The sequence below is a fragment of the Alexandromys fortis genome, unplaced genomic scaffold (assembly GCF_014885135.2).
Source record: "Alexandromys fortis isolate MF-2015 unplaced genomic scaffold, M_Fortis_MF-2015_v1.1 scaffold_63, whole genome shotgun sequence".
NCBI classification, from domain to species: domain Eukaryota; kingdom Metazoa; phylum Chordata; class Mammalia; order Rodentia; family Cricetidae; genus Alexandromys; species Alexandromys fortis.
The window spans coordinates 5,648,333-5,662,172 of record NW_026067953.1 but is presented as its reverse complement, the minus strand read 5'-3'; the positions used below and the strand labels follow the sequence as shown (position 1 = coordinate 5,662,172).

At 45.6% G+C, this 13,840-nt stretch overlaps 1 protein-coding gene across 1 annotated transcript in view; it reads right to left on the bottom strand.

Annotated features, from left to right (window-relative positions):
- Positions 1 to 13,840, bottom strand: part of Tdp1 (tyrosyl-DNA phosphodiesterase 1) — a 79,451-nt gene that overhangs the window by 65,013 nt on the left and 598 nt on the right. Inside the window, 3 exon segments of the mRNA XM_050151512.1 lie at positions 3,439 to 3,494; positions 4,557 to 4,600; positions 6,773 to 7,338. Of these exon segments, the coding sequence (XP_050007469.1) occupies positions 3,439 to 3,494; positions 4,557 to 4,600; positions 6,773 to 7,331 (659 nt within the window). The 5' untranslated portion in view covers positions 7,332 to 7,338.

The following is a 13,840-nucleotide window of genomic DNA, read 5'->3' as shown; positions in this document are numbered from 1 at the left end:
CAAAGGTGCTGCCGACAAGGCTGCTGACCTCAGCTTGATGCCCTGGAACCTACATGGTGGAGAGAACCAACTTCTACAACGTGTCTTCTAATCACAAGTGTATTTTGCCATGTGAATATCCACACATATACATGCTCACACACACAAAATACATAAATAAATAAATGAGAATTAGTAAAAAAAAATTTCCTGTATAGTGATGTTGATGTCTCCTTTCCTCCTTGTCATAAACCAATAATAGTTTTATATTTCTCCCTGCACCTATTCACCAAGCATTTATTACATGCTCTATGTACCGTGCAAGATCTAGGATTCAAAAGTGAACAGTCCCAAGCCCCCCAGCAAGGTGCAAATTTGCTAACCAGTAATTATGGCAAATTTTAAAGACTATAAATGTTCTTTAGGAGCACATTAAAAAGGCTAGTTATTTTGAGACAGGGTCTTGAAATGTAGTGCAGGCTGGCCTTAACTTGATGTGCTACCCAAACTAGCCTCAAATTGTGTAATCCTCTTCTCTAGCCTCCCCAGGGCTGGAATACAGATACAAACCACCATACCTGGCTTTAAAAGGGCTTTTAAGAGACATTTCATCTTCTTCAGCTAATCCTTAGAAATCAATGTATCTTTACAAGTCCTCCCCAAACGAGAAAAATAGGAGTTTTCTCCAAACAAGCACCCAAGCAAGGTAAACAACTGCAGCCACACTTATGTTATACTGCAGAAGGCAAGACAGGGTACGCCCATTCAGAGGTGTTGACTGACAGCCACAGGGTATGCCCATTCAGATGTGCTAAAAAGGGTACACTATGGACTCCTGAAGAAGGTCAACATTGGACACAGTGAGATGAAGACCCTCACCACCTGCAGCGCTCTACAATCTAATTCTGGATGCTACTTGAAATTACCATACCATTCAGGTCATCCTTGAGCCTTGTAGTATTTTCATGACTTCCCAAGATGCATCTGCTAACAGGGGGTAGAGAGGAGGACTGCGTCCCTTGACTTTGCAGAGTGCTGTAACTAAGTGCCACAGACCAAATGGCTTAGGCCACAAAGATCTGGCAACAGGAAGCCTGAGGTCTGGTGCCAGCAGTCTGGTGCCTGCAGCCTGACTCCTGCAGGGGACTGAGGAAGACCCTGGGCCGGCTGACTCTGGCTTGAGGGGGCCTCAAGCATGGCTTGGCTTACAGATGACATTCTCTTTGTGACTTCAGTCTTCCCTGTTGCCGTGTCCAACCACTTCCTTTTTATAAGGTGCCAGCATGCTGGATTAGTGGCTACCCAGGGAGCTCATTTCAACTTGACCAATGGTTTCTGGGACAACTCAACCTATACATGTAGTCAGACACAGAGGTATTGAGGCATGGAAATCCAAAAGAGCAAGGCACTAAAGACATGATAGCCCACACCTGGCCAATACTGTGGGAAGGTGACACTTTATTTCAAGATTCTTGAGAAGCAAAGGGAAAACGACCGGAAAGCAACAGTGTGAGGTTCAGGGACTGCAGCTAAGAGGCAAGCACCAAATTACTCCCATATAGCCAGTCTCTCTTTTCTGAGCGAAACCCTGATTTCAAGGTGGACTCAGTTAGAAGACTACATATCCAGCCTTAGACATGGCTTGTGTCACATGACTGAGCTCGGTTCCACAAAACAGAAGCTACTCGGGAGCGGCCAGAACGGCACACATGGAATACGAGCTCCCTCTTTTTATCCTCCTCTCTGCTACCTGGAAAACACACAAGTGGACTGGATCTTAGGTTGTCATCCTGGACCAGGTGACTAGAGACTGAAGTCAAACCCCAGGAGGGAAGGACAGAATGACAGAAAATGGGTAGTTAAGTCACAGAAAAACCCTGGCACTCTATCTACACCACAGACAACCAACATTTGGAGTTTAGACTGCAAAGAATTTATTTTATCTTATTTTTTTTTTTAATTTAAGCTACTGTTAGAGTTTTCTGTTAATATGCAATCACAGCAAATGTTCTTTTCTCCAACCAAGCCTTGAGTGGCAAAGCTGATGGAGAAATTTCCACATTTTACACTAACGCCAGAGGTTTCCACACTGATGTGTTAAATGCACCAAGGTCTTGAAGATGACATTTTTTCTTTCTTGTTGTGTCCTCCTCCATCCTACTTACTGCTAGGGGATTCTGCACAAATCTGTGTTACAGACACAAATGGCTGTGTGTCACATGCAGGGCCACATTTGCTTGGTCTGTATTGATTTACAGGAGGCTGAAGAATTGCCAGAGGCAGCAATGAAAGCCTAGCAGCACTGGGTAAGAGATGGTCACGGTCCCCTCTCTTAACTCCACATACAGTCCTGGAATAATCATTTGGGTTGGCACAAAAAGATTGTTAGGAAGAACAGCTGTGATGTGCTGAGCCCAGCATGGCATGTGGGCAATGTCTGGGCACACGAACATATCTAGATATCACACAGAGACAACTGTTTCCTTCACATTAACACTGCCCATGAAGTCCTGATACTTGAGTTGGAATTTGTCCTTTTCTACTTCTGGAAAGAGCAAAGTGGAAAATTCTAAGTCTATGAAAAGAATGTGTGTGATGAAATACGTAAAAAGCATTTTCAAGCAGAGGCAGTAATTCATTTGATACGTGTAAACATGAAGACCGGAGTTGGATTTCCAGAACCTGTGTAAAAGATCCCATGATGCGGGATTCCCCTTTATATGCTGTGAATATGTTTTATTACCACTGGTTAATAAAGAAGCTATTTTGGCCTGTGGCAGGGCAAAATAAAACAAGGCAGGAAAACTAAACTGAATGCTGGGAGGAAGAAGGTGGAGACACCATGAGCTGCCTAAGGAGACAGATGTCAGAACCTTACTGGTAAACCACAAGCCTTGTGGCAATACATAGAATAACAGAAATGGGTTAATTTAAGATGTAATAGTCAGTTAATAAGAAGCCTAAGCTAACAGGTCAAGCAGTGTTGCAATTAATATAGCTTCTGTGTGATTATTTTGGGTCTGGGCAGCTGGGAAATGAACAAGCAGTCCCCACCTACAATGCCAGGCATAGTGGTGCACACACTTGTGATCTACAGCTGGGGAGGTGGATATAGATAGGTCTCTGGGGCTGGACCAGAAAAAAAAAAAAAAAGAAACCTGCCTCAAAAAAACAGACTAAAATATAAAAGAAGAGAGGAGGAGGTGACTCCTGAAGATTAATACTGAAGCCTACACACACACACACTCTCTCTCTCTCTCTCTCTCTCTCTCTCTCTCTCTCTCTCTCTTTATCTCTTTCTCCCTCCCCCTCCAAAAGTTAAATGAATAAAATGCTGTTCTCACAAAATAAATATTTTCTGTTTGCCATGATGTCAAGTGAAATATGGGGAGATGGGTGTCTAGTCTGAGAGCTGCAAGTCTCGCATCTACAGATGCACTCTGGCATCAAGGGACTCACCTGAATTCTGGTGGGTACTGCTTTATGAGCCAGTCCACGTCAAAGCAGTAGTTAAACTAGACGGGGCAAAAAAGAAAAGTGAGGCACAGGTAGGTTTGTAAGAACTGCTGTCAAACAGTTTCTAAAGCAACCACACGCTACAGTGTTCATAGATCTAGACAGTTATGCTGCAATATGTAAGAGTAACCGCAAATTTCACCTTGAAGAACACTTGGTTAAAGGGATCTGCATAAATGGAGCCAAATGCCCAAAATAGGTTCTACGGATATTATCTGCGCGTACTTCGGCAACATTTCTACTTGTCCTACATTATTTCTATAGTCCAGGGCTCACCAAGTTCCCCTGAGGTGTCAGAGACAAAGATCCCAGGGCTTTTTTTAGGAAGGCCATTTCCTCCTAGCACAACTTATCAGTTAACCTGGTTACACTCTAACTTGCTCGTAACTAGTACTCACTGAGCACAACTCTATAAGCATTTTATTTATGAGGAAGCCTCCTCTTTATGCGTGGCCAATCCTGGGCCCAGGACCTCAAGTCTAGCTGAGAGAGAATGCACGGACACAGCTCATTCGGTTCTATCTAGAGATCAGGACCACGTCATACGGGAAGGTGGCACCTCTGCTTGCTTCAGGAATAAGACCTTGAGCTTTTGGACCGTTAGGATGACTTGTCAGCACCAAGGGACCAGCTCAGTGAGGCAAGAGCCCTGAACATGCAGAAGTAGTCACAAATTCTACTGACTCCTTTTTGGTCAGTACAGAACATCCATTTTTCTGAAGCAACTCAAACTTGACTTGGTCCTCACCATGTCAGCCCAGGGGGCTGTACCAGCAACCATGAGGGAGGAGATATTTCTCTAACTCTTCCAGGTAGGAATATGATGTGACTTTTTGGACAGTCCCTGTGGCCGGGTCAAGAGTCAGGTATTTTCCTTTGAGTGGCCTCTGTGCTCTATGCTGATGGGGCTTAGGGGGGAAATGCCACGCACGGATTCCACAACATGGATTCCAGGCTCTCGGCAGACGCCAGCTTAGGGGCCACTGTACAGGACCGAGAAGCCCATCTCCCGTCACATAGCTCTCCTCACTCAAAGAAAAGACACTTTACCATAAACTCACCTGAGCTGAAGAGACAAGTGTTCCAAACAGAGGGGATAAAATATCTACAAAGACAAAACAAATGTATTCTCAGATAAAAACCCTCTATACAACGACCACGTTCAGCAGCCAGTGACAATCAAGAAAAAGAGTAAACTGAAAAGCTAATATAAGGCTAGGTTGTAATATTCCGAAAAACTCGCAAAAATATTCTATATGAGTTAATATTTATTACATTCTTTGAGATAGTAGAATGTAAAAGTAAAATCTAAAACTTAAGTCCTGGATGACTGCCTAATTTTGGGCTCTATTGATGATTCCTGTTCTTCTTCCTGGACCTCTGACTCTTTACCTCCCTCTGTACCAGCTACGCCCACAATGCTGCTTCCCTGTAGTCAGAGAGAACTTGCTTCCCAAAACAGGACACTCACATCCTTGGGACTCTAGGTCACCTCTGGGGACATTCCCACGTAGTTCCCCTCAAAACTGACTCTGGACAGATTAGGAAGGGTGCTGTTCATTAACTGCACCACGATCACCGCCATCTTGCACCTGTATAAGACTTCTGAGGGGACAGACACCATTCTCAGCGTTGAATAAATGAACTCAATCCTCCCAGGAGTTTTGAGGTCAAGTGTTACTCTTCCTTTGTGAAAAAGGAGCATCTCAGAAGGATGCTGTGTGTGACCACCCAGCTGCAAGGGTCAGAGAGCTAAGGTTTGACCCAGGATGTCTGGTTCTAGGTTGCTGGTACCTACTGAGTGTCTTCTGTGAAGGAAGTGAACTAGTTCACTTATTTGACAATCACTGGGTGCTTCCTGTACTCTAGACTTTGGGCCAGATGTGGGGGTACAAAGAGTTTGAAAGAACAAAATGACTAGCAGGAAAGCTCCTCCTTATTTCAAGACCAGCAGAGTTGGGAGATAGGTTGCAAAACCGTCTTCCAGCTGCCCCCTCCCATCTGCACCTCTAGCTTTTTAAACTTTGCCCATTTCCAGGATCCACTCGAAGGCCCCTGTCCTCCATGAGATTTAAGGGAACCTACAATTATGGCTAGTGTTAGCAGGATACATCAAACAGAATGGATTTAGATACAAGAAGAACTGGATTCAAGTGTAGTTCTACCATTTAGCAGCTCTGTGACCTTGGGTAAGTGATTTAACTCTTCTGAACTGCAGGTCTGTCACATGTCCAGGGACATCTGATCATCTTACTAGGCTGCTCTGACAATTAGAATATATGTAAAGCCCTCGTGATGGCATCTTCCCCTCCTTAAATGTTGCTGCTGAGAGCAAGTTGTTACTATTGTATTACATAGAGCAGTCTTTCCATACCACTGGCAACTATCTTATATATCTCAGGGTACCCACAGAAGAGATGCTCAAAAATTTGTAGAGCTGGACTTACTACTATAAAATTAAGCCCACCAACATGCACACACCATACAGGAGAATACAGGGTACTGGCATGCATCTGGTAAGAAAATCTACATTGAGAATAAACAATCTATGCCGTGAGTATGAGCCAGGAGAAACATTAATGTGACGGGAGGCTTATTGCGTCCATCCGCCATACGAATACGGGAGGTGCTCACGTCACGTATCTACTCTGTTCTGGACCCTCATCCCACACTGTCTCACCCGTAGCTCGGATGAGTGGCCAAGAGGGAGTCCTGTGCCCTGTGAGTCCACACCTTCTGCTGTTCCTCCATGGAATGCAGAAAACCACTAGCGACCATTCTCTGCCTCATACCTGAAGCATCCACCTGCACACGACAGGACTCATTTCTGCTTCTTTGTCCTAGGAACCCAAACCAACTTTCAAGGCTCTCAAACACCAGCAGGCATTGTGAGTCCCTGGAGGCTTAGAGAAAGCACAGGTGGCAGGCCCAGACTTTGACTTGATGAATCTAAGATAGAGCCGAGAACTGGCATTTCCAAGGTCCAGGTGATTCTGATGCTGCTGGCCCAGGGACCATATGGGACCACCACAAAGCTTGTGACACTTAGTAGTGCCACCAGTCAGGTTTAGTCTTCACTTGAAAGATAAACAATTCTAAGCACTGTGCCTAGCATTACTAGGGGCTGAGCTGTGGGGGCCTTGAGAAGAACCCTGTCTGCACTCAGGGTGAACGCCCCTCCCCGCCAGTAGTTAAGATGGGTTCTTAGAGGCCATTCTCAGCCGTGCTTTACCAAGAGGGAAATGGCTCACCAGCTCCTGAGAGCCTTCATCCTTACCCTTGATGTGGAGGGCTTTGGAGTTGTACTTTGCCTTAATCCCTGAGACTCTGGTGAGGTAAAATTGGAAGGGGTTCCTTGTATCCAGCATGTCCCAGATGTCCTGGCCTTCCCCTGAGGTCTCGTACTCATCCTCTGCCCTCTGGGGCCCATGGCTGGCAGGAGGGCTGTGATGGACAACTTGCTGGGCAGTAGGCATGTTGGGCGAGGAGGAACGTTTTTTCTCTCGGACCACCATGTCCTTAGGCTGGGCCTGCTGTGTCTCTGGCTGCTGCTCGTCATCGCTGCTGGACAGACACCAGCCAAGACCTTCTGTGGCCTCACTCTTCTGCCTTTTGGGGGGCAATGTTGAGTCTTCGTTGCTGAACTTCACAGGTGAGAGCTTTCTCTTGTGTGCAACCTTGCGGGCCTCTGAGCAGGTGTACACAGGCCCCTGCCCCGCTCCCTGCCCAGCCTGGGGGACAGACGATGTTGACGGCTTGTCAGGTCTGGGCTTTTCATCCTCACTTTCATCACTACTGGATATTGTCCACCTCCCATAGCTGCTTTCCTGGGTCATTATACCTCTGAAAAGGAATGATGGAAACGTTATTTTCTATTCAATAGTCAACTGGCAATGTAACTTCACTGCTCTCAAATTCCCGGTCAGATGAGAGACACGCAGGACTTCCGTCCCGAGGCTGAGCTTCTTTCTCTAGTACCCGGATCTCTTACGTGGGGCTGGCAGACTAAAGCGCGCATCCTGGGCACCTTCTTCCTGCCATCTGTCTAGCTAGACCTTGGTCTTAGAAACCCTGGGAAGGGAGTTAAGGTTTAGGCCATCTTGAGAAACTTTTAAGAATAATTCTGACCATGCTTATTTTTCATTTTACTTCGTTTTTTTTTTTGGGGGGGTGCTAAACTTAGGGCTTTGTGCTTGCTAGGCAAGCTCAACATTAATTTAAAACAATTACTCTACTTGCTATTGTGTATAGGAACAGCTATCTGTTTGGGGGAGTGGTATGGTGTGTTGTGATGCGGAGGTCAGAGAACAACTTGCAGGAGTCTGTTCTCTCCTGCCACAGGGAACGCAGGGGTCAGACTCAGGTCAGCAGACTTGATGGCAAGCACCTTTACCCACTGAGCCAATTCATTGGCTCAAATATAAATATGCATTTATTGGGGGAAAGCAGTGCAAATGGAGGTCAGCAAACAACTTAAGGGACAACTTCATCTCTCTCCATATGGGTCCCAGGGACTGAACACACCAAGTCAAGCCTGGCAGCCAGCACCTTTGTGTACTGTGCCAGCTCGCTCGCCCACATTCCAGTTTTTAAAGTAAAAGTGGAATTTACACATTTATCTTCATGTGTGTACAGGTACCCACAGACTTCCATTTCCAAAGCCAGGGGCCTACATTAGCTTAGGCGAGCCTCCACGAGGAATGCCGAGTGGCCACTTCTACATGTACAATTCCTACACACTGAGGACCCAGTTCATTTCAGATGGTTATCATACTGGCCGCGCTGTGACTCAAATGACTGTAACCTGCAGGCCGGGACTTGAACTGAAGCCAAACACTTTCAGTTTCCAAACCACACAGTTGGTCTAATTTATACCCTCTTGCTCTCAGAAGAGCAAAATATAGGATAGATGGACTTTGGGTGTTGGCTACAAAATGCATTCAAGCTACGCAGCAAAGAGCTAAGTGGGCTTTCCTGCAGTTCCCTCACGCGATGCCAGAACTCACAGAAAACTAAATAAATGTTCAGAAATACGTGCTCCGGGGGCCTGGGCATCTGCCAGGCTTGTTTCACAGCTGAAGAAGATGCCTCATGGGTGGGGTAACCAAGACAAAAAGGAGGCAGTACTCCAAAGAACTTGACTTGTAACCCTCACCCACCAAAAACCAAAACCAAAACCAACCAACCAACCAAACTCATCAACCCACCTCTCCCAAACAAAACAACAAAATGAAACATCCAGCAAAGTTTCAGAAGTAGAAAAGCGTGCTCTTCTGGCAGGTTTTCAAGTGACATACATGCACATTTCAAGCTAAACAAACAAACCAAAAATAGTTTTAAAGTATCCATCACGTTTCCCAATTTCTCCCTTACCCAGCTTCAATCAATCCCAGTTGAGTCACACGAGGTTTCTTCTGGAGTTACCCTTTCCCAGGAGCTCTTAGACAGAGAACATAAGACGTCCTTCATAGCTCACCGGTACACTTACCTCCAGCTGTTCTGGACAGCACACATGGCCAAAGTGTGGAGGCTGCAGAACGGGTGGGGTGTCTGCCCCTGCAGTAACAGATGGCTCACATGTGTTCTGAACTCGAATCTGCTTTCTAAAGGTTTGCTAGTTTCTATGAGAATGAGCCCAGCTCATTTCTAGAGACTGTGAGCACTCAGGTTAGGGTTTTTCCTCTTTTCTGTGTGGGTTAAGAAACCAGCTGTGGCAGGTGTACTTGCCCAGGGCGATACTTTACTGAAATCTCACACCCCTTATTCTAGACTCTTGGGGTTGGTGGACAGAACCCCTTAAGCGGACAGATTTGCTGCTCTGAAGGGACTACTTAATCCTAAGAATTTAAAAGGACCACATAAAGAAAAACCCTGGGTGAGAGTTCTAGCTTCCTTGAACTCTAAGACAGTTGTAGCAAGTGAAAGGAATTTGCTCTGGTCACTCCCAGACCAACTTCGCAGCACAAAGGAGATTTCATTTGTCCCTGAGGGACAAAGTACTGCCTCAGGCTAGGGAGGAGACAGACTGTGGCCCACAGATAAATGATGGTTTGTAATGGGAGAAAAGGAAAGCCCTTGTAAAGATGAGTTAGTTTGTTTTGATTGGGCATGTTAATTAAGGTAACAGAAAGGGGGCTTTTGATTACTGGACTTCAATACTTTGATAGCTGGACCTTAGTGGTCCAGTGCAAGAGGAGGAAGTGGCAAATAAAGGTACAGACCTTGGTGGCTAGCTTTGGGAATGTAATCTAAGGGCTTTGCAAAACAGAGAATGGGGGAAGGGGAATGCCTGCCAGAGACAAGTTTGCCCTGCTAGGGCCTGCTAGGTCCCTTCAGCAAGGAATTTAGTAAGAGAATCTTCAATTAAGAGTTCTCAGGCTGGATGTGGAGGCTCAACCCTATAGTCTCAAATCTGAGGCAAAAGGATCTTGAGTGTGTGGCTAGCTTGGGCAACGTAGCAACTGTGAGGCTAGCAAGAGCTACACAGAAAGACTGTTTCAAAACTAAGTCAACAGAATTCTTTTTTAAAAAATTATGTGAATGCCTGTGTCTACAATGAGTGTAGGTTCCCTCAGGCAGCTGGAAGAGGGCCTGGGGTCCCTCTAGAGTCAGTTATAAGGTTATAGGTGGTTGTAAATTACCCTGACATGGATGCTGGGAACCGAGGTCAGGTCTCTAAGGAGCAGTACGTACTCTTGACTGCTGAGCCAATCCTCTAGTAACCCTCCTGCCCCCTTTTAATCTGAGTGGGTTGTCAGATGCATCTATTTCAGTGGCAGAGTCTGGAGACTGCAAGGGCAGTCATAGCGGCTAGCCAGTTTAGCCTCCCTGGTGAGTATCAAGCCAGTGAAACCAACCAGCCAAAAACCACAAACACGAGCCACCTGTGTCTCCGCTTCATTAACAACAGCAAGGTAACGGACTCAGCTTAGACACCCATTCATGGGTGAACGGCTAACGAGAGTGTGGCACACATACTCACTGAAATTTTATTCAGCTGTAAAGAAAAATAAAATTATGAAAATTTCAAGGCAATGGACTGTAGTGATGTTTCATTTGTATTTTAATAAATAAAGCTTGCCTGAAGACCAGAATGCAAAACAGCCATAGAGGCCAGGCAGTGGTGGTGCACACCTATAATCCCAGCACTAGAGAGGAATATAAGGTGGGATGAGACAGAAACTCGCTCTCTTTCAGTCTGAAGATTTCACAGAGGTAAGAGCTGTCTAGCAGCTTGGCTGCTTTGATTTTCTGATCTTCAGGTTGAACCCCAATATCCTTCTCTGGGTTTTTATTATGCGTGCTACAATGGATAGATCTGGTAAATATTATATTAAATGAGGTGACTCAAACTCCGAAAAATAAAAAGCACGTGTTCTCTCATATGAATATAGGTTTGTGTGTGTATATATATAAATGGATGCAAATGTCAGTGGAACCTAAAAACCTAGAAAGGATATGAAGAGATGGTAAAAGATGCTGAGGAAACATGGGAGGGGTGCAAAACCACACACGCCACCTGAAATCAAAGAGGAGACAGGGACAGGGAAGGATGGGGCGGGCAGATCTACTAAAAACACACTTCGTAAATGACATGATACTTTGTACGCTAATTTAAATTTCTTAATTAAAATCCAAAAACCCCGAACAAATAAAGGCAGCCTGGATAATGAGGTTGTCTTTCGGCCTCCACATGCACACATGCACCACCCACAGACACATGAATACATACAATAACACACACACACACACACACACAAAACTAAAAACAAAACAGACCCTTCAAAGTGGTCAGGAGGAGCTGCGGGCTCCATCCCCAGATTGCTCAAAATAAAAACATGAAGGAAATTAAGTACTGGGACTTTCTCTCTACATTTATTCTCCATTCTAAAGCAAAGAGCAGGTCTCGGACCCCCTTGAGTCTTGTCCAGATCTGCTGTGAACACCACTCTGCCTGCTCCTGCTTCTTCAGTGCTGGGATTAAAGGTGTGCACCACCAAACCCAGTCTTCCCCCCCCCCCCCCCCCCCCCCCCCCCCCCCCCCGTCTCCAATATATGAAATATTTCACCAATTTGTGTCACCCTGGCACAGATGCCATGCTGATCTATCATTCACACGTTGGCCGCTGCAAGGGCACAGTTTGCAAAGACACGCTCATCAACTCTGCTCCAGGTGGATCAATAAATCGGAATCCTGGAACCCTGAGAGCTCTGAGGAAAGCATCTCTACTGACACCAAACTCTTTAGACAATTTCTCGAGTGTTACCTCATTTTTTAGAACCACATGGAGGGGGGCATCCCTGCCAATAACATAGAACAAGTTGGTAAAATGAAACAAACAAATCTTTGAAAAGACATTTCTCAAAAACCAAATCCCTTTGTGTGGTCCACATACCGTTGAAGTTTGGAGATTGCTGACATTCAGAACCTGGCCAAAGGGCTGAGTACTAGGAAGACAAACAGACTCTGTGACATGCTAATGAAGTTGTACCTTGTCATTCTGACCGCCAGGTCACCAGCCTCATTACCAAAACAAGGTCTGCTGAAGAGAAGCTGCTTGGATGCAAATGTCAAGATCAAGCAGGAAACGACTTCTAATTCGGAGGACTGGATCTGGTCAGAATCACATTTTACCCCTGGGCCAGCTTCCTTCGGAAACCTCTCAAAAGGCTCTCAAGGCCCAGCCTGACAAGGACAGACTACTAACGACGTTCTTCCAGTGGTTTAGCAGGCAGTGCTCAGTACAACAGAAGTCCAAAGTCGCAGCTGCGGTCGGTGACGTCAAAAGAATGAGAACGAGAATATAGGTTCACCCCCTGCCCCCACCCAAGTACCAGCCCGGTTGTTTCCTGCAGTGGGGGCACCTGGGACCTGGCACTCACTGACCACACTGATAGCACCTCCCTTTCCACTCCACTTCAGTCTCTCCTTCAGTCAAGGAGAGAGAGAGCTGTAGTGGGGAAAAGATGCTTTGCATTTTGCTTCTGAACTACAGTGGTGGGCCCTGGACTCTTCTACACACACCTGTAACCCCTGTTTCCCTGTCAGCAGAACGAAGCTTGTGTTTCCATGACAGCTACAACAGCCAAAGAAAATCTACTTTGTAAAAGACAGTATTTACACAGGAGTGGATTCAAATAAATATCAGGCAAATAGCAGCATATGTGTAAAGAGAATAAATAAGAACTAGGAGCCCAGTTGAGGCAATGAAATTTGGCAAACATTGCACCAAGATGAAAAAAAAAAATCATGAAATCCTTTCACTGGACAGCGAATCAGAATGTCTTCGGAGGTTTTTATTAGGGCCTTGAAAAAAATGCCCGTGGATGGGCTGGAGATGTGGCTCAGCAGTCAAGAGCACTGGCTGCTCTTCTCACAAGTCCTGAGTTCAATTCCCAGCAATCACATGGTGGCTCACAACCATCTGTAATGAGATCTGGCGCCCTCTTCTTGTCAGTAGGCATACATGCAGACAGAACAGTGAATACATAATAAATAAATCTTAAAAAAATGTCCATGGAGGGTTAGAGATTTGGCTCAGTTGGTAAGAGGGCTTGCAATCCATATTACCTCATCCCCACCACCCATCTAAAAGCCCAGCATGATTCCTATACCTATAACCCCAACATTGTGGTAGAGACAAGCCAGTATCCAGAATTCAATGGCCAGGGTAGAAATTGTCATCTTCCTTTCAGTGAGAGACCCTGACTCAACACAATAGGGGAGAGAGCAATAGAGGGAGACACTCCACAACTGCACACACACACACACACACACACACACACACACACACACACACACACGAACACATGTTGATGCAGTAAAGCATCCATTTAGAACTTTGCTTCCTCTACCCACAGCTAAGCAGACCCATCGGGGTATTTCTACTGCATTTACACTGCTACACAGACCTTTGAGATCTCAGCACCAAACCCCCACATGGATGGTCCTTCCCCTGACCCCAGTAGTAAGGAGAATTAAGAACCGAGAATGAAGAGTTAACAACGTACAGCTTCTATCTAGGCAAGTTTAATTTTGGGTCGAAAGGCACAAATTAACACATAAGAAGTCTAAAAGTCAAGATGATTAGATGCTCATTAGATTTTACAGGGATAACCTTTCTTTGGAATCATTTCTGGAGCAGCATGTGAGACCCGGGAGGGAAAAGGATTCAGCAGGCTAAAGACAGGTGAACAGCATTACAGACAGACGGAACCCGACTTGCAAATGCCCAGGAGGTGGTAACAGGGTTCTAACTGTAACATAGGATTGGACCAAAAAGAAGGGGGTGGGAGAAGAGGTAGGTTAAAAGGCGAATTTTATTCTAAAAACAATGGAACGCCC